This window comes from Sceloporus occidentalis, unplaced genomic scaffold, assembly GCF_023333645.1.
Source record: "Sceloporus occidentalis isolate IW3139 unplaced genomic scaffold, rSceOcc1.0.p SCAF_2, whole genome shotgun sequence".
Taxonomy (NCBI): Eukaryota; Metazoa; Chordata; class Lepidosauria; order Squamata; family Phrynosomatidae; genus Sceloporus; species Sceloporus occidentalis.
Genome location: NW_028316982.1, coordinates 227,872,394 through 227,893,386, shown reverse-complemented (window position 1 = coordinate 227,893,386; position 20,993 = coordinate 227,872,394). Strand labels below are relative to the sequence as shown.

Here is a 20,993-nt window from a genome sequence, read left to right as displayed (position 1 = left end):
ATTTCCAAATGAATTGGCAAGGATTGTAGGTAGATCTCACATTCACCCTATGCAGATCTTTTATAAGTTTAAGGAGTGCACAACACAATAAATTGGCATTTATTAGTTGATGAAGCAGGCCTGTAGCAAATAATAATAATAATAATAATAATAATAATAATAATAATAATTTGTTTTATTTATATACCGCTATTCCAAAGATCATAGCGGTGAACAGCAAGTAGGCTAATTAGCAAGTAAGCTAATTTGCCCCCAACAGTCTGGGTACTCATTTTAGCGACCTTGGAAGGATGCAAGCCTGAGTCAAGCTTGGGCCCTTTTGCTGGTCTTGAACTCGCAACCTTGTGGTTTCGAGTGAGTGGCTGCAGTACAGGCATTTAACCACTGCGCCAAGTTTTCAGTTGTAGCAGTTTGTATAGCAGGCTTTGCAAGGGCAGTGCACACTGGAAGGATAGAAAAGAATATTTCCTTGTTAAAATGCCTGGGAAACTATTCGTTTGATAATTAGAATGGGGTGATTTTTCTCCCTCTTTGTCTGGGAAAGTGTTGGCACCCTCTAAGAAAAGGGGAAAAGCATATTTAAAGTTTGCAAAATATAAGATAATCAGTCTGGTCTCAGGGAGGTGAGCATACTCCAGCCACAGTCCAGTCCAGGGAACATGTCCATTGAGATCAACATCTTGTATTGTGGGGCCCCAGTGGACAGCAGCTGTAATGAAGAACTGCTTCAATTTGCTAAGAGGTATGAGCTAACTTTGCCTTGGTTCTTATATCTGCATAATATCTCATGTAATCAGTAAGCCAGGGGTTCCCAACCTGTTTGACTTGCAGAGCCCTTTTTAGAATCAATTTCTGTGGCAAAGCCCCTAAGAGACCTACCCTATGTCTTACATGTTAGTGGTGTTTACTTTTTGTTTCCTATTATTTAATTTAATTTAATTTTGATTTATTTCATCTTCCTAGACTGGCCGCAGAGCACCTGGAAAGTGCATGTGGAACTGTAAGGACTCCATGAAGCACAGGTTGGGAACAGCAAACTATTGTTTGGGTGAAGCTGTGTCTACATTTATTTTGACAGATCCTCAAACCTAAGTTGGCTTGGAAACTAAGTGGATCATGGCCCTGGCATCATTATATTCCTTAACTGGCCAAATCTTGCCATGTATAACTGAGTGCTGGAGGAAGACAAGCACTCAGTTGCTGTGATGCCTGTGTGGCCTCTTTCCCAGGAAACCATGTGGAAGCTGTATGTGTTCTATGTTTGCATGGCTGTACGTGTTGCATTCCAAAAGAGTGCTTGTGCAGATCACAAGGAGATTCAAAACTCTTGCCTCTAAACATGGCTGGGGAATGGCAATCAATACAAGCAAAATTGGGGCTGATGGAGTAGTGCATTGCAAGGTTGTCTTCTGCACTGTATATGTGGCTCTACAGGCATAAACAGCTTATGATAAGAATGCGGTGGATGCCCCATGCTTAGATCATGAACTGTCTATGGATGCAGAAGTGTGTGATGGCTGGGGGCACATCCCACTTGATGTGAGCATACTGGCTTCCTGTGTGTGCAGCCAGCATATGGGCATCTTCACCACTTCAGTTTCAGATTGATTGCCATTGGTAATGCTTCCCAAAATGCCATGGCTATGTCTGCTGTTTTAAGACCATTTTTGTAAATCTTGCATTTGTAATTCTTGCATCTTGCATTCTGGCCCGAGCAAGTACAGCAATCATAGGCCAGGTGTGGTCCATGGGCTACATGTGGCCTCCCAAGGCCCTTTTAAGCCCTTACTACTTTCAAAATTTAAATCTTTAAAAGCTAACCAGAAATTCCCCCAACTTCATCTTGGCAGAGCTTCTAGCATGTTTTAGGAAATGACCTTTTTTCATTTGAGTTGTAAATATTAGCGCCACATCTAGCAAAGAAAACAGCAACATAACTGGTGTAATAAGAATTCAAAGACAAAGCAGTGTTAATTTGGATCAGAAAAGATTAAGATCTTGTAGAACATTTGAGACTAACTTAAAAAGCACATATAAATAAACAAAGCAAGACTTGCAACCAGAGCTAATCTATTACAGAACAGACAGAAGACAGAAAATGACAGAACTCAACTAGTGGTCACATACTGAGACCACTCAGACATATCACCAACGAAAACAGGGTATTCTGGATAATAATGCTACCCTCTCAAGGGCTGTTGGTAGCAGGCCTTTACTTGTGTGCAGAAGACAACCAGAAGAAGGGGACAGGTTGTGTAAAGGGCACATACACTCAAGCATTTTGTTGGCAGAATAAAACTTTCTAGCATACTCCAGCTAAAATCAGCAGAACTTATACTTTCTCAGTTGGATGACACACATAAGGGGTGACACTCACTCTCTGTAAAAGTTGCATTAGAATTGGTCAAGAAAGCTAGAAATGCTCAGAATCATTCACATCTAATAGTTTCAGATACTCATTTAGCACACAATCCCTATGATTGTGAACTGGCTTTTGAATTGTGATGAAAATACATTTCAGCTTACATAGTGAATATGCAGATGAGAAAGGCTGTGAACAGCATTCGTTCCATTTCAGAAAAATTGTGGAATACAAATGGAAGCACAGCAGGTCCATTTACTTACCCCAGTCTTGGTGGCTGGTTGCTATCAAAGAAACAATTTTACAAAAGAAAATTAAGCAAGGAAAGTCTAAAGACGTGACAAAGTTATCATTTGACCTCATTTATCTATACTTCCCTTTTTGTGATTTTTGCAAAGACCTTGCTTATTTGTTTGTTTCTAGTACATCACACCTTTATGTGTAACCAGACTACCTTTTCATAGATATTTCTCAAATCAATGTTTTTTTCTGCTGAGTCAAGAACTGATATTCATGCAAAGAATCATATGCAGATTTTATTTTCAGCTGCAATAACACTTTCTGAATTCCCACTCCTCTTTCTTCTCCTTCCACATCCAAAACCCATAAATACTCATGTTAGAGCCTTTTACCCTAAGTGTGCCTCCAACTGACAACCAGCCTTGTCAATATTAAAACTATTAATCACTGACATGTTGCAAAATACCCAGGATCAAGAATCTAGAGCTCCATTCCCTAGCAGTACAACATACTTCAGTTGGTGTGTGAAGCCCTGTTCTTATTCCACCAAATTCTATACCTGATGGAGCTGATCAGAATATCCAGATAGCTTGCTTGTACTTGTACTGTACTGAGTGGCAGCTGCTGGCCAAAGGAACTGGTAGGGCAAGTGGAGCCAACGGAAGGGATGCCAAAGTCAACAGTAGATGGTGCCAGACAATTCTGGCCTTTTCCCATTCCTCCTCTTCTGAAATGGCACTGTTGTACAGCTCCTTAACTATTCACTTGCTTGGGTTCAGTCAGCAACAGCAAGTACATTTCTATACTGCTTACCAATGTACTAAGCGGTTTACAAAGTGTAAGCTAATTGTCCCCAACAAGCTGGGTACTCAGCTTCCACACTCTCATAACTGATTCTGTGCTGAGGTGATAGTGTGGCTTCAACCACTCTTTCTAGCAAAGGGGTAGAGCAATACAGGGCAAATGAGGTAGTATTATGTAAGGCCACCTCAACTCTTGTTAAACAACTGCTGTTCATGAGATCTCAGAATTGAAATCTCATTGGAACCCAAAACCTATGTAAATCTCCTGATGGTAGGCCTGCAAATTGACCCCTGGCCTTTTAAATTACGATCTGATAGCTACATTCATGCTTTAGAGTTACTATATCGGTAGCACTGCTGGTGCCTGCTCTCAGATAAAGATTTTGGGATGTCCCATATTGCCTTGAAATGTGATGACACTTTAGGACACCATCCCATAGAAAATGGGGGCACCTGGGATCCCTAGCAGGGCAAAAAGGAATCTGCTAGTACATACATACTTGCACCACTACAGCAGAACTAGTTACAACATTGGTCTAATGCTAGGGAATATTTATGCAACATACAGTGTAACAGCCATTTTCTATCCCCCAGGAACTGTTTTCTTGGAAGGCAGACTTGGGAGCATTTGCCATATTCTCAATAGATTCTGCAAAATACAGTTTTTAGAATTCTCCCAACATTTTCTGGATTAAAGCCAGTATAAACATAGCTCTGTCCTGATGCCCAGTCTTAACTCTTACATCAGTGGTGGAGGACTTGGGTTATTTCCAGACACACCTATGTCATCTTTCCCTCCTTAGTGAGCTGTTATTGATGTTTTCTGCTGAGGTGGAAATACTGATGAGTACTGAGATGCTGACCTTATGGATATACTGACTATTAAAATTCATAAGGCAAGAGGAAAGATGACAGAGGGTAATTTTGAAACTGTTAACCTTTCATATTACACAACAATAGTACTATGATCCTACTTTACACTGCCTTGGCTGCATCCTATGGGAAACATGGGATATGTAGTTTGATAAGCCACTGCAGTGCTCTAGCTAAGAATTCTAAATACGTTTCCTTAAACTGCAAATCCCAGGATTCCATATCATGGCAATTAAAATGGAATCATTGTGTTATAACTGTATAAAATGAAAGTGTCTTATATGGTATCCCTTGATGATATTTGTTTCAGACATAAACTTCAGCCGTGGTGCTCCATCAGAGCATAGGTTGTTTGGGACCAACATATTGTAAAACAATCTTGGATTTTATAGCTAAATTTAACTGGACTAACTTTGTAACTGTATTTGTATTTACTAATAATGGCACCTGATTTATGATATGAAAAATCAATACAAAAAGGTTTTTTTTAAAAAAAAAAAAGAAAAGAAAAGAAAGAAAGAAACAAAAGGTAGGAGAAATAGGAAGAAAACCTGAGAAGAATACTAATAAAAAATCATATCATTTTGATCTCTCATAAAATTCCTATGTGAGACAGGACAATTGCATCTTTGAAACCTTGTCCAGAAGCATTTGTAGAAGGCTGAGTGTTACAAGTCATAGATGAAGGTGCTATAGAAATTACAATAATCTAACAAGATGAAAAACAACGCTAATGGATGCTTTGTCAGTCTAGATGGTATGTTGATGAACAACCACCAGACTCACTAGGGAAACACTCATGATCTCTGCATTGCTAGAATCACCTTGAAGTCCTACAGCTTCACCTTATGGTCTTCCTTATGCAATTAACTGTCATGCTAACTGGTGCTTAGAGTGGCTTAGAGACAGAACGTCTTCTACCTGTGGAGTACTAACTATTATTTACATAGAGATAAGAAAACAGCAATTTGAATACTTACATTCTTTTTTCCAGGTTCACCAAGTGCTGCTACTGTGGCAAAGTACTGAATGACACGTTTCGTGTTCACAGTTTTGCCAGCACCAGATTCTCCACTATAAAGAGAAGGGAAATCATATTATTCATCCCAGGATTTTCACTGCACTCAGGTCCATTTATAGGGCATTATCCTTCTTTAAGTGTTTTAGAGAAAACAGGACAGATCTGTAAAATATGCAGATTGATCACTAGTGATTGGTTGCAAGAGTTGTATAAAAACTCCAGGACCAGAGGCAATATGCTAGTGATTAAGAGCTGCTGGCTGGCAACAGGAGGAGAGGGATGTTGCTCGCATGCTCTGCCTGTTGGATTTTCCCAAAGCCATCTGGTTGGACACTGCAGGAAATAAGATGATCAACTAGAAAGACCTCTGGTCTGGTCAAGCACAGCTCACCGAAGGTATCAGTTCAGAAAAGTTACTTGTTTTGACTACACTTCCCAGAATCCCCCAGCCAGCATGGCCACCAGTCATGGTGGCTGCCAGATTCTGGGACAGGTAGCCTAAACAATTTAGAAGGGTTCATGAATAAAATTCCATCTGTCTTAATGACAGTGCTGAAATAGTTAAGAAATAAGTGTTGAAGAATGTGTGAAACTAAATCAAGTGGGGTTTTTTCCATGAGCATTTGGTGAGGATTCAGGAGAGAGCCTTCTCTGGAACTGCTCCCAGGTTATGGAGCTTTCATGGGAAGCCCAGCTGGCTCCATCCCTGTCCTCTTTACACAGACCAAGGAAAACATTTTTATTTAAGGAGGCATTTGGTGACTGTAGGTAGAGCCTTTAATGGGGAAGGGAAGTAGTGGTTTTTATTTCATCATGTTTTAAATGCCTTTCAATGTTTTTTAAATTAGTTGTTTTAATTGTATTTTAAATTTTATACTAAGAGGGTTTTTTTAATTATATTGCATTTTTAAGGTATTATGCACTGCCTTAGGTCTTGCACTGGAAGAAAGGCGGGGTAGAAATTAGATAAATAACGAAATACTTTGAGTGTCACATATTCTATTGAACATATTAGAAACTACTTGGAAATGTGCACTTGGCTGCATCTGCACTGTATAAATAAACCAGTTTGACACCTCTTCAATTGCCATGGCTCAGTGCTATGGAATTCTGGGATCTGTAGTTTGGGGAAGCATTTAGCCTTCTCTGTCAGACTATAAATCCCAGAATTCCATAGCATTGAGCCATGGCAGTTGAAGTGGTGTCAAACTGGATTGTTTCTGCAGTGTAGATGCAGCCTTTATGAAGTATGTGACAAGCAGTGTGGTATAGTGGTTAAAGCAATGGAATTGGGAGAGTCAAGTTCCACCTTTGAAACTTAAACAAATCCTTAGCAAGTCCTGACTGATCCAGGAAATCCACTGAGCAACCTTGGGCCAATCACTTTCTTTCCACCCATCCTACTTCACAGGGTTGTTGTGGGAATAAAGTGAGAAGGAACAAAACTATGTGAAGTGCCTGAAGCTCACTGAAGGAAAGGAAGGATATAAATCTGATAAATCAGTAGAAATGAAATAAGTCTGAAGAGATCCACTTACGTAATCAGCATGGACTGGTTCTCCCGATCTGTGAGGGAGAAGGGGGGAAAAGAACCCTTAAGAATGCTTGCTGCATATGCTTCATGGATTATTACTGGAACAGAAATCTCTTATGTGAACAGAAATGAAACATAACAGAAATCCTTACAAATCCTTAGCAAGAAGAATGTCTCATTTACTATAGTATTAAATGTATTGGTCAAATGCCTGCAAACCCAACTCACACTGGGCCTTTTCAAAAGATTTAGCTCCTGCTCCTTGCTGTGAGGGTGACTGCAAGACTCCATCCCAAACAGATGAAAAATGATTTAACCAGATCCATTTCTAGATAGAAATTCTGAAAGCGATACCTGTTTTTGAAATTCATGGAGCTCTTCAAAGGAAGCAGGAATGAACAGAGCAATGAGAAGCAAATGGAGAAGGGATTTTGACAGGTTAGTGGTAATTAGCATATCAAAGACTCTGTGACATGGAAAACACAGTCAAGGAAAGACATTCAGATTAGAGGATTTCTAATCCTGTTATGTTAGATGTTTCTCTTTCACCTGTTCTCTTCTTATACTACATGGTGAATATATAGCAGAACTTCAGCTTTTGCATTTAAATTGAAAGATTTGGTTCTTTCAGAGCAAATTTCAGGAGCTGAGGGCTCCTTTTTAGGCTAAATCCACCATTAAGTTAGCAGTGGCAACAGATTTCTTTTCCCCTCCCCTCCACACCACCCAAGAACTATCTCTTTGGGGTTTCTCATGGGTGATTCAAATTCGTTTTTAGTGCAATGAAGCAAATAATCTCACTCATGCATTCCGGAGTTGTTGTTCACACTATGGAAGTGCAGCTATGTGCATCTCTGCGAATTCAGCTGCTCACACATAGCGTTAGAATTGATGATATGGATGTATTCGAAGCATGTTCAAGGCATGTACAGTTTTATTCTGGTTTATCCCAGGTCTATTCACATTGGTTATTCACACAGCCGACAATGCAAATCTTTTAGAAAATCTTGGAAAAATACCCGAGATCAATGATCCCAAGCAAAGTTGGGTTTTTGACACTCACCCTCCAAACATACCTAAATCAGATGCATTCAAAATGCATGTGAACAACAAAGATTCAACCCAGATTCTATCTGGATTATTTTCACCCTCTGAATAACCCCTCAGACCTGGTTTAAGACATGCATGGGAAAGGAGGCACTACAGTAGGGTAGTGCAGTAGCCCCACTCTTGGTTAAACTAGAGTCCCTTGTTTTGCCAGCAGAAATCCACCATTAAATCCTGCCCTTGGTTTCCTTTGGGATAAACTCTTGTCACTTAATGGATCAGCCTTCAATGTTGAGCTAGCAGCTGCAGTTGTCCACTTTTTAGAAGAACGCTGGAGTTAAAGAAGGGAACTTTGTGAAATTGAAATAGGAAAGCACATGATTCACTTGAAAAATGCAGTAGGTCAGAGTCAGAGGACTTGATCCCTTGTACTGCCATTCTATACAAAATCAACAAATAATACACACAGCAGATAGGAAAATAAATTCTTCCTCAGTTTAAGGCATCAAGACAAACAAAGCTGGAAAAGGTAAAGACAAATGCCTTTTTTTGTGCCTCTGTAAGCTCACACCTTCCCAAGCAGAGGCTTATATAATTGCAAAGATAAAGGGAACAAACTATATTGCTATGCCAGGCATCATGGTAGATTTTGCTTTGCTTAAAAAGAAAAACAAATAAGAAAACCATACATTAACGATCAAGAAAGCTCAGCTAGATCCCACAAAATACACAAGGCATGTCTTTGCATCATAAATCAACACATTACTTTTTTACTTTTTATTCATAAATTGCAGTCTGTCCCTTGCACTATATACAGCTTAATTTTTAAAATAAATTAACGGGTTTCAAAAATCCTTGGTAATATTGAAGAATAGCTAAGGTTATGTAAATGTTGGCAGATGCCAGGCATGCATCACCACTGCCCTCTGATGGAGGAAATCTGATGTGCTGAAATTGGCAATGTGCTCCAGCTCTGGCTAAAGGTAGCATTGCACATGCTATATCACTGCTCTACTGCATGAGGGAGATTTGAATTGGTGACACATTATCTCTGAAATTTGGGTGGAATACAACTGAAGTCAGTTACACAGATGTTAGTGATAAACTTATATGTGCATAACTTAATCTCTTTTAATGAAAAGGTAAAAAAAGCTCTGCTGGCATTTAAAATAAATGTTCCTGCTACATGGATCCAGTTTCCAAAAAAAAAAAAAGATTTTGGGTTCCATTTCAACCAAAGGCTGAATCCAGATGGGTGTGTGTGTGAGAGAGAGGACTAATAGCATATACAGGAAGCCAGCATATTGTAGTTGTTTGAGAGCTGGACTAGGGTTCAAATCTCCAATTAGCCATGGAAACTCACTGGGTGATTTTGAGCAAGTCATACTCTCATAGCCTTAGAGGCAGGCAATGGCAAACTTCCTTTGAATAAATATTGCAAAAAACACAAAAACCCTACGGTAAGGTTGGTGTAAGTAAGAGTTGACACAAAGGCACCGAACACATACATATACAGTGTGGTCAAAGGAAACCCAAAGCTACTTGCTCTGTATGTGGATGCATAAAACTGTCTCTAGTTATTGAAGTCAATGGAACAGCCTTCCCCAGCTGTGTTGTCAGGGGATTATGGGAGTTGTCCAATATTTTTGGAGAGCATTGATTTGGGAAAGATTGCAGTAAGAAAACTATTGTTGATAGGGGGTACGTGAACAATGTAGATCCTGAGACACCACAGATTGGATTATGGTATTTTAATTTTTGGGTTTGCACAGAAGAGGACTTATGGAATGAAAAATTGCACTCAAATTCCTGTAATAGCCAAAGGCAAAAATGCTGTGCACGTCTTTGCTTACGGAAATAGTTGACAGGATAGCCCAATCTTCTCTTCTGAATTAGCCAAAAGCAGACCTTTTTCTACTCTAGATATGGATGATATAGGGCTGTTTTGTATGTGTATACTTCTGTACAAGGGAGCATAAGGGAGTAGACTTCATTTTTGAGGGGAGAGACACAGAGAAGTTAAGTTATCAGAGGATGCTGGGATGGGTTTCTCTGGAGAAATCATGTTACAGTGACCTTCACTGTTTGAAAAGTTAGGCAGTGCCTCCAACTGAATTCAATCAATTTGTTAACAAATTTAAATATTTAAAAACTCATCCACATCCAATGATTGCTTCAAAAGGAAGCTAAACCTCAGTTTGTGTTGTGCCTGTAGAACTCACATCATTCAGAGATGTGAGGATTGCTCAATGATAGTTCTGTGTCTGATAAACGTTGACCATTACTAAAAATCATCTCCGCTGTTCTCCTTCTCTTTCTCCTTGGAGATCAATTATATTTTCACAACAGCCAGCAATTCCGTGCACTTTATCCCAAATGTGAGTGCTGCTAAAATTCATAGTTCTGACTGTGTTCAGTAGACTATTGGCTCTTTACAGAGCACTTAAATGTGTTTTTTTCTGGTAGATTCGTTTCTCAGTATGTGGGCAATTCTGCTCCTTTTTCTCAGAAACCAAGATTCCATTGCTTAAAATAAGATGCATGCGAGTACACAACATTACTTACTGCGCAGCATGTCATGGTATGCATTATCTGCAATGGAGAAGATGTGAGGAGGAGCCTCTGAACGCCTTTTGCCCTTGTAAGCAGCAACAACTTCTGACTTATAGACAGGAAGCCATTTATAAGGGTTTATTGTCACACAGAAGAGACCCGAGTAAGTCTAGAAGGGAAACAAAGTGAACACAAAGAACCTTAATAAACAATGAAACAAAAGCTTGAAAACTTCTTTTTTTAAAAAAAGGGATTAGTTGCAGTAATAATTCCACAACCTCCCACCCCAACCGCTGTAGATATAAATTTTGCAAAGTAACTGTTGTTTTTGTAAAGTAACAAAGCAGGTACTTTAAAGTTGCATTCAAAAAACATCTAAATCCTATAGGTTTTGACCTATGCTATAAACACTTAATTTGATGGGAAAACAGAAATGTCATCTGGCTACAGCAACATTTACTCTGGATATTTCTCTTAATGCACATTCAGTTCCAAAATATCCCCTCCAACAATAAAATTTTACATACAGCAAGCATACAGCCTGGGTAAACATGGAGTACAGCTTCTCTTACGGTCAAGGCTAGGTACACTCTGTCCCAGCCTTCTTGAACCTGGAGTGCTCCAGTTGTGCAGGACTAGAGAATTATGGAAATTGTAGTCAAGTATACATAAAAGGTCCCAGACTGCACAAGAAAATCTATGTACGCTATAAATATACAGATTCTTCATTGAAGTGATCCAAACTTTTGCACTAAAAATTATTTTTAAAAAAATACTTCCCCCAAGTTTGCCAACTAGGAGGAAGACCAGTATAAAAGAAACTCTCTCTTCCAGAAGGGACAAGTCCTGGATCCTCATTAGATCCAAACACTAGAAGTTCCCCTCCCCTATTGTATAATCTCTTTAGTATACCCATATTAAAATATGTTTTCAGTACATCTCCTTAAATGTTAACATATTAATTTTGCTTGGTTCCTCTTTTTTTCTTAATAGGCAAAGCACTTTCTGGGAAAAACCATGTTGTAGTGGCTTGAGTGTTGGACTAGAACTCCATGAGCCCAGGGTTCAAATCCCTACCCAGCCATGGAAACCCACTGGGTGACCTTGGGAAAATCACACTGCTTCAGCCTCAGATGAAGGCAATAGACACACTCCCACTCAATAAATCTTATCAAGAACACCTTATGATAGGGTCCCTATAGCTTAGAATTCTTTTGAAAGCACATAATAACAACAAACCATGTTCTAAAAACATGCCAAGTGGAAAATATGTCTAATGAATGTGGAGCATTTCCAAATTGGCAACTGATCTAGAATATGCTTTTGGATTTAGTTATTTTTCTTGCAACCCAAGCTGTACATTTTAACATTAAAAAAAAAAAAACAACGGGAGGGGGATGATTCCTACATAGATCATCCAGTTTGTATAGCGCCTGTTCAAATTATGGAGCACAGAGGCCTCATTGAGATGGGTCAGCATAGCCATGTCTTCAATCATATCAAACTTCGGAGGGTTCATCTGTTGAGCATCATCTTCCTTCACAGTCACTGTCTAAAAGAAAAATAGAGAGCATTGAGATGGCAGCCTTTCCACCCAACTATTATTCCTAAGTGATTATCTCAAATATACTGTAAGCTAAGGGATCTTTTCAGGACTGGATTGCCAACAAAAGAAAATGGAAATGAAACAGTTTTCAACACCCTTAAATAAAAAATTTCTTGAGATAACTATCAATCCAAAGGAAACTGTTACTTAAACTATTAAAATTATTGCCACCTACTGTTGTCAGCAGTACCATGGGTTCAGACCCCAGTGAGAACAGTGGCTATCTTAAAAGAAAAAAGGTGATATGGTGAAACATAAGGAACAGGTGTGATAAGCAAAATACCATCCATTTTCTCCAGCATAGGTCAACAAAGGGTTGGCTTGAAGCTGTTAAGCATTAAATAAACAAGGCAGAAAATGTTTAAGAAAACCTTTCTCAGACTGGTGCTCACTGAATTGGTTGGAGATATATCTGGTGGGATTATCTTTTTTTAAAATAATCATCACAGAGATATTATCCACAATGATTTATGAGGTTGCTATGAATAATTATTAAAATTCTACTAATTATTGCTTTCTGTATATGTGTGCCTGTGTGTTTTAACATTTTTAAAGACATATTTTTGTGTGCTTTTGCTGTAAAACAGAGTGGGTGAAGTGTGGCCCTTGGATCACAAGGCTGTTTTTGTGTCTTTCAATTGCTCTAACTTCCTAAACTGTCTCTTTTCTGCCACATTACACAGTTATAGCACTACAAATCCACTTTAGCTGTCACTGCTGCCTCCTGGGGGTTGTAGGTGAGTCACACGTGAAAGCTCTCTGGCTGAGAAATTCTAAGTACTCTCCTTAAATTGCAAGCTGTAATTGTAAAAAAAAAAAAATCACTGTAAAAGTGCTGTAATTGTATATAGTACAGAAGGGCCCCTAGAAGACCTTTTCAGTAAGTTGCCACTCTTCTGCCCACAGTGTTTAGAATTTTTTACCCATTTTTCAAAAGTAAATTTTTGGCCACTTTGTCTCTTCCCTTTCAGCATTTTTGGCCCTGGGTATGGTCCTAGGGGAAAGAAACTAGCCTCTGGACCTGCTACATTTGCCCATCTAGTTATCCAGGTGCTTCAACTCTTACACATAGGTGATGTAAAAACATGTTGAAAGCCTTGTTCACTTATTTCATCCCATCCAATGCAAACTGGCTTTTGGAATTGGCTGTGGCTGCCAGGAGGACTTGAGCCCAGCCAAAGTAATAAGAAGCCACCTTTGTGAACTGAGTCCTCCATGTGAGTCACCTGTATACAATCATTCCAGCTGTCATGAAAAGATGATGGAAGGGGGCTGGAAATTCCACCTGTTTCACAGATTTAAGGAGGCTCCTGATACACCTAAACCAGAGAGTGAGCAATTGGGTAGGGAGTGGTGGCCAATGTTTGCCACTTGGCCTCCATGGCCCACACCAATGCATTATGGTGAATCTTTTGGTGGTGTTTTGATTGTGTGTTCCTGCATGATAGGGGGTTGCACTGTATGGCCCTTGGAGTCTCTTCCAACTCTATGATCCTATGATCTGAAGTGGCAACAAGCCACTTCGAATTGCAATTTTTCACTGGGTTTCACCCAAAGGAAAGGCCTTGTGGGGAAACATAAGTTCCATGAGTGAGCGGAGGAAGAAAAATTGCTACATCTTCTAGCAGTTTTTCCCCATTTTGTGCTATTGGGAGGGGGTGAAAATTGCTCAAAATCAGATTCCTCCCCACTAAAATTTGTGGATTCACAGGTTTTTGGGGAGCATATACAATCCATGGGCCTCATTTTCCCTACCCCTGGCTACAAATTCCAGTTAATACAATTGCCATCTCTGCATGATCCCTCTCAGGCTGAGAGTCAGGTAGCCACACTTGTTTCTGCAGCAACTGTATGAGGCCTTCGGAAAACTAGATTTGCCCAGAGCTGAGGAACCTGAGACCTTACAGAGGTTGTTGGACTCCAACATACACCAGTCCAGACTGACTGTCGGCAAGAGGGGCAATAGGAGCAATACCTCATCAATATCTGGAGGGCCACAGCTTGCTCATATCTGGTTTAGCTCTATGCCATAGATCGAAAAAATGGTATGCCTATGTAGAAAATAAATAAACATGGAGCTGGAGCAATCTCCACTGCTGTACATAAACCTTTGGTCAGTTTTCAAAAGAGGCTTGCCTGTTCAGTTGTACCAGTGGGATCACTTATGATGAAAACAGCACTGAAATCTCAAACTATATGCGCAGTTCTCTTTTCTGTGGGCCTGTCCCTTCCCTGAACTGCGACTTCTTTCTTTTTAAGTGATTCTAGCCTTGGTTTGTATGCAGCAAAACCTGTTTTTCTGCCTGCATTATGTCTGATAGGTTTTGCTCTTGTGACTAATCTAACAGGGTGGAGATTCCTTACCCTCCCATCTGTAGTCTCAACGGTGACTTTGCCACCACCACTTTCTTTTATCTCGCCTTCAACATAAGCTACTTTATCATCTGGAATCCAGCATTTCTTCTTTCCTAGAAAATAAAATGACTCCTTCATTGTAATGCAAACACATTCAGCACTTAACAAATAACAGCTAAATTACTATAATGATCATTTCACTTAATTTCCTATAAGAATATTTTTCTAACTTCTCAAAGCACTTAATAGGCCTAGTAATGTCTACAGAAACCCAGCAAGGTAAGACAGTATTATCACATTGAGATATTGGGGAAATTACTACTTTTTGGTCTCCCAAGTTATTATTACTTTTATTTTTGTTGTGGTCCAAAAAAGTAACTTTTCCAAGATTTGTCATATCCTCCAGCAGGGAGGGGGTGGAGTTCAGGGAGAGGATGAGGAGGGATCACAATAGGGGCAGCAGTCTGCAGTCACGCAAAAGAAAATCAATGTGATGATGGCTGCAATAAAATCGGTACATTGACATTTAAACTTTTTGAATTGATTGCAGCAAGAAAAGGGGTGGTGTGATGAAGCCCTTAGTTTATAGCCACTGAATTAAACTGAGCATGAAGTGGGAAAGTGGGAGAAGGAGAAAGAAATCATGATATTTTAACAGCAGCTGAAAAAGTGGGGGGAAATCAGGACTGTCCCTGCCAAACTGGGAGAGTTGCATGGGGTAAGCTAGGCCTGTTTTACAAAATAGGTGGATACTGAAGCACAAAGATGACTTCTAAGATACGGAGTAAATTAACAGCTCATGTGGATTTTTTAATCAGGCATGTTTCAGCTTATAGCTCATAGCTCCTGACCACACAGCTATACTACCATAGGTCTTTTCAGACAGAGGAGAAACGACTTGAGACTACTTGACCCAGCAACAGTTCAGTGACCAAGGGTGCATCTACACTGTATAAATAATGCAGTTTGACACCACTTTAACTGTTATGGCTCCATCCTACACAATCCTGGGATTTATAGTTTTGTGAGGCACCAGTACTCTTTGGCAGAGAAGGCTAAAGATCTTGTAAAACTACAAACACCAGGATTGCATAGGATGGAGCTACAGCACTTAGTGGATGCACCTTATGTCTGCAAATGGATTGACTACTACAATTCTATTCAGTGTGTGTCTAGTTGTCCTCATACAAAATCTGTTACCTTGTGGCAAATCCATTAATTTAACAGGATTTTGTTAGCACATGGAATACTCAGAGGTGATTTTGCCAGTATCTCCCTCATAATTAATTATTTTCCCCAGTAATTAAGAGATAACTGAATTACATTACAGTTTTGAAATGATGGATACTTTTATTTTTCCCAGTGTTAGCTTTTATAGCTATTTGTATGTTTACAGGGTGTGTGGGCTCACTGTGCAAGTGTGTTGTGTAGCACAGGGCAGGGGCCAGCTTGTAGTGTTTTATTTTTAAAAAATGTCTCTTTTAGTTACTTTTGTGTACTAAAAAAACGTTTTTAAAAGTATAGCTATAAGAGTATAACTGTAACTATAACTATTGGGGTGGGGTGGGGTGGGGGGACCCAGAACTGAAATTATAATGCTTTCCAAGTTCTGAACAAAATGGATGTGCATTTCGCGGACCAAACAAGATACATAAAGCTTGAGTTGTTTTTAAGTTTGCATTTTTACTCTTGTAAAAGTTTGCTTTTAAAAAATGCACAAGTCACTTACAGAGCATTTTATTTCTAAAATGCATCCATGCAAGGAGCCAAATAACCTCATACTAAAAATTCAGATTCAGAGATGTCAGAACACATCATCCCCATAAGCCCATGGAGCAGATTTTAACACTGGATGCCCTTTACGGTTTTTAATCTCACTGTACAGGAAAGACATAGTTGAATACATAAGTCACATGAATCACAAATGACCCTGATTTCCTTTCTAGTCCAATTAAATGTTTGTGAACGCGTTCCAAATGATGTTGATTTGAGGTGGTTCTTAGTGTATAGAGAAACTTCACGTTCTTGTGTATTCTTCCTTTTGCTGTCTAGAGGCATGTGCTGAGATGAGATGGTCATACTTGACCCATGTGCAAAAAAATTATCTTTTCCAGATCTTTTCCAGATATTCCAAGAGCCACACTGGATCCTGGAGGGCTTGCAGGCAGGTGGGCTTCAGGGGCCGGTGCTGCCATGCCGGATCCTGGAGTGCTTGGGGGACTGCAGTGGTTTCACTGAGCAAGGGGAGGGCAAAGCAATCCCCCCATCCATACCAGGTGACACCAACCAGAGGAATGCCACTGGCTGTTTATCTTTGGACTCTAATTGGAGATGTGATTATGAGGACTGGTATAATTAGAACCTCCACTTCAAAATCCATTATTATAGCACTGTACTGTTACAAAAGAATGTCTGTCTCAATCTACATATATACCAGATCCACCAATTCATATCTAACAGTTCAGGTTAAATGGCAAATCAAGATATTACCATCAAAGGCCACAGTCTGCAACACCATAATCTCCTTATCACTTTTTCGGAGGAAGGGTGCCGCTTCCCCGAATTCCGACATGTCCATCATCTTGGCAGGTAAGCTGAAGTGTGTACTCCCAAAAGAGAAATGAAGCACACTAGCCTGCAACAACAAAATGATGAAGTATATAACTGTTAAAAGGCGGAAGATATAACATACTTCAACAAAACATCTGTTACCAGGGTAGATTTAACATTAATATTGTGTAAATACATGTACCCCAGAGAATCTACACATCTTTGGACTTGGGACTGGTCAGAAAAAGAATGACAAGCGATCCAAGTAGTATAGCTGTATGCACTGGAGAAAGAACACTATCCATTGCTGAGATCAAAAATAAAGCAGTACTGCAACCATTTTGCAGCTAATCAGTTTTGCTCAAAATCAAATTAAAAGTAAACATGCTTCAAAATAGGAGATAAAAAACAGAACTGGGAAATTGGAATGAAAATAATAATTTTCTCTACAATTGTTTGACCTGTGGTTGGACTAACCAGTCTTCTTTGAATAAAGAAGCTGGGTGTTGTCAAAATGCTAGAAGCTGCATACAGAAGCTGTATGCCAAAATTACAAGAGCCATTTGGAGCCTTAAAGACCAGCACACAGTACATTAACAGTGACTCCTAAGCATGTTTATTCACATTCTTTACTTCATTCATTGGAACTTATTCCCAGTTGAGTGTGCCTAAGCAGCATTAAGCAGAACATGTGACAGTATTCATCTCAGAATTTTAAATTTTTGTACGCTTGTAAAAGGAAACCGGTGTGTTTTTTTCCTTTTAAAACAACTTCTCAGCTGCCGTAAATCAAAGAGGGTTTTCCTATATTCCAGAATTGATGAAGAAAAGATGGAAATTCCCTTGGGGAATTTAGGGAAAGAAAGCTCTCTCTTTCTCACTGAACACAAGATCCATTTATATAGACAAAACAGTCTGTAATGATGCTATAGCCTGTTTTACTCATGGACTGGCAGAGACCAGCAACATTTAAAACTTCATGGCAGTTTATTTTTTAATATTTGTCCTAGAAGTCCTGAAATATCCCTTTCACTCTGCCTGAAATGACAACCGTCTTTAAATTTGCAATAAGATGAAAGAAACAAAACTGTAATTTGTTTGACATATGGCATTCATGATTGTAAACTATTGAAATGTAAGAAACTCAAAGAGAATTTTGGATTCAGAATCTCCCTTTGGATCCAGAATCTGATGCTGTGATGTATTTTCATCTCCGGTTCAAGCAAATACTAATTTGGCATTTGAAACATTTAAATTGGCACTTGATTTTGTCAGTCAGTACTATCGGCATTTTCGGTGCCCCAAAGGTTATTTTTCTGCAGAAATACTTGGAGCAAAATATTCTTTTGGTTTAATTTGGGGACCTTTTCTTCCTACCATTTTCCCATGTGCATGAATGCCTTTTTAAAAGCTTTTTGTCATTCCTCCTTAATTTCGGACGAAGGCTTAGACAGTGCATGATATTACAAGACGACAGCCTCGTTAAAACTAGAGGGCAGGAAGGTCACATAACCCTTGTGTGATGCAGGTCTCATTAACTTTCAGCCACATCGATAGCAATTGACCCAAACTTCCAGTTCCGTATTATTGGAGCTAAGAAAATGCAACACAACTCCTTTCTTCTATCAGTAATGTCTCAGAGACTGACAATTCGGGCCTAGTTAACATTACTCAGGTGCAAGGTCCACCATATTTAATTGGGTTTACTCCCAGGAAATCTTGCAGAGGAATGGAGCCAGACTGACCTTAGTCCATTCAATCCTGAAATCATCATAATAAACTCTCCTATAGCAGCCTTTCCATCCACTGAGGCCTCTAGGTGAACTCTGTAAATATTAGCCAAGTTTCATAGATTCTCCAGGAATAATGCCATGTACCTGCACTATGATGATATATTTGTCGTTAGAAAGTTAACCTGTGCTGTTGGGTAATGAGCAGAAATATAGGCATGCAGCTGAAAGACAGAGGGAAAGGGATTTGAATCTGTGGAGCAGTATATAGACTCAGAAAGAGGCAGGAAGAGAGAAGAAAAGGTATATTTTATGAAGTTAAATATATTGAAAAGTTCAAATGACTTTTTCCCCCACTAAAAATTGAAAGGAAAAAAATGAATTGCTGTGCTCCACAATTTCAGCCAATGTTTTCTCTTCTTTGGAATCAGTAAGAACTGGCATAAGCTGTGCATTTCCTAAGGGACTCCAGCTCATTTCTGACTTAAGCATTCTGTAGATAACTGATCCACCAGGATGTTTAAGCTGTATAATGGAAAAGCTCCCTAAGATGTTTGGAAAGAAGGAAAGTCTGACTTGCATATAATACACAATCAGTCCATCCTCAGCATAACAAGGAACCCATCTCCTTTCAAAAGAAATGCGGCTCTTCCACATTTTGACTCTGCAAGTCTCAGCAGAAGCAACTGTTTCCAGTTCATACATTCATTGGCAGCACCGCAGAGCTACTAAAGCTATGTTCTGCTTTTATAGATATCAAAACTAAAACATTCACAATTTAACAGCCTAAAATATTTTACAGAAACTAAATGCTGCAGGTTCCTAGACTATGAATACATGCTTCTTTAGAAGGAGAGATTGGTACCTACCTTGGAAAGTAAAAGACCAAGTTAGGGGCTCTTACTTGCTCCTGACTTTTTATATACCTTCTGTCAAGGTCACCAAAGATAATGATGCAAAAGGGCATCAATGGTTTGCTTTGTTTCTATATTTGTCAACTGGGTCCTGGAAGAAAGAGAGGGAGGGGGATGAATGATCTCTTCTGCCCGTGTGGCATTCTAGGGGGAGTGGTTTGCTCCTTGGTTTGGGTTTTATCATCTGTCAAGTCTTTTATGAAACGATATAAAAGTTACACCGCATATGCTCTAAGAAAGGCAAAGCTACTTGTCCAGCCATTGTTTATTTGTAAACCAAAGCTGTCAACTCCAAGCAAATAATTTTATGGGACTGATAGGTGATACTTTCATAGAATAATAGAGTTGGAAGAGACCGCAAGGGCCATCCAGTCCAACCCCCCTGCCATGCAGGAACTGTCAGTCAAAGCATCCCCAAGAGATGGTCATCCAGCCTCTGTTTAAAAACCTCCAAGGAGGGAGATTCCACCACTCTCTAAGGGAGTTTGTTCCACTGTCGGACAGCCCTTACTGTCAGGAAGTTCCTCCTAATGTTGAGCTGGAATCTTTGTTCCTGTAGCTTGCATTCATTGTTCTGGGTCCTAGTCTCAGGAGCAGCAGAAAACAAGCTTGTTCCCTCCTCAATATGATATCCCTTCAAATATTTAAACAGGGCTATCATATCACCTCTTAACCTTCTCTTCTCCAGGCTAAACATCCCCAGCTCCCTCAGTCGTTCCTCATAGGGCATGGTTTCCAGACCTTTCACCATTTTAGTCACCCTTCTTTGGACATGCTCCAGTTTCTCAATGTCCTTTTTGAATTGTGGTGCCCAAAATTGGACACAATATTCCAGGTGGGGCCTGACCAAAGCAGAATATAGTGGCACTATTACTTCCCTTGATCTAGACACTATACTTCTATTGATGCAGCCTAGAATCACATTGGCCTTCTTAGCTGCCACATCACACTGTTGGCTCATGTTCAACTTATGGTCTACTTGGACTCCTAGATCCCTTTCACACGTAGTTTCATTCAGCCAGGTGTCCCCCATCCTATATCTGTGCATTTCATTTTTCCACCCTAAGTGCAGTATCTTACATTTCTCCGTGTTGAATTTCATTTTGGCCCAGCTTTTTAATCGATTAAGGTCATTTTGAATTTTGATCCTGTCCTCTGGTGTGTTAGCTACTCCTCCTAATTTGGTGTCATCTGCAAATTTGATATGTATGCCCTCAATTCTGTCATCCAAGTCAGAAAATGAATAATCCTGTTCAGACAAAACAATTCAGTGAGAGAAAGTACATCAGAGAGACTGTGAAACAGCAGAGCAAAAGGCTCCACATCCCTCCAATATGGCCTTCAGTGGACTTTTGATGCACCATTTTTGAAAATACACATACTGTATAACCTTAGACAAACAAAT

General features: G+C 39.6%; 1 protein-coding gene across 1 annotated transcript in view; it reads right to left on the bottom strand.

The window, feature by feature from the left end:
• The window catches only part of MYH15 (myosin heavy chain 15), a 117,165-nt gene extending 100,190 nt beyond the window's left edge, over positions 1–16,975 (bottom strand). The window contains exons 1-7 of the mRNA XM_089508158.1: positions 16,885–16,975; positions 14,404–14,507; positions 11,842–11,985; positions 10,446–10,602; positions 6,838–6,865; positions 5,259–5,352; positions 2,626–2,646 (exon numbers count right to left, since the gene is read on the bottom strand). Of these exons, the coding sequence (XP_089364284.1) occupies positions 2,626–2,646; positions 5,259–5,352; positions 6,838–6,865; positions 10,446–10,602; positions 11,842–11,985; positions 14,404–14,507; positions 16,885–16,975 (639 nt within the window). The remainder of the gene's footprint in view (positions 1–2,625; positions 2,647–5,258; positions 5,353–6,837; positions 6,866–10,445; positions 10,603–11,841; positions 11,986–14,403; positions 14,508–16,884) is intronic.
• Between the last annotated feature and the right edge of the window lie 4,018 nt (positions 16,976–20,993).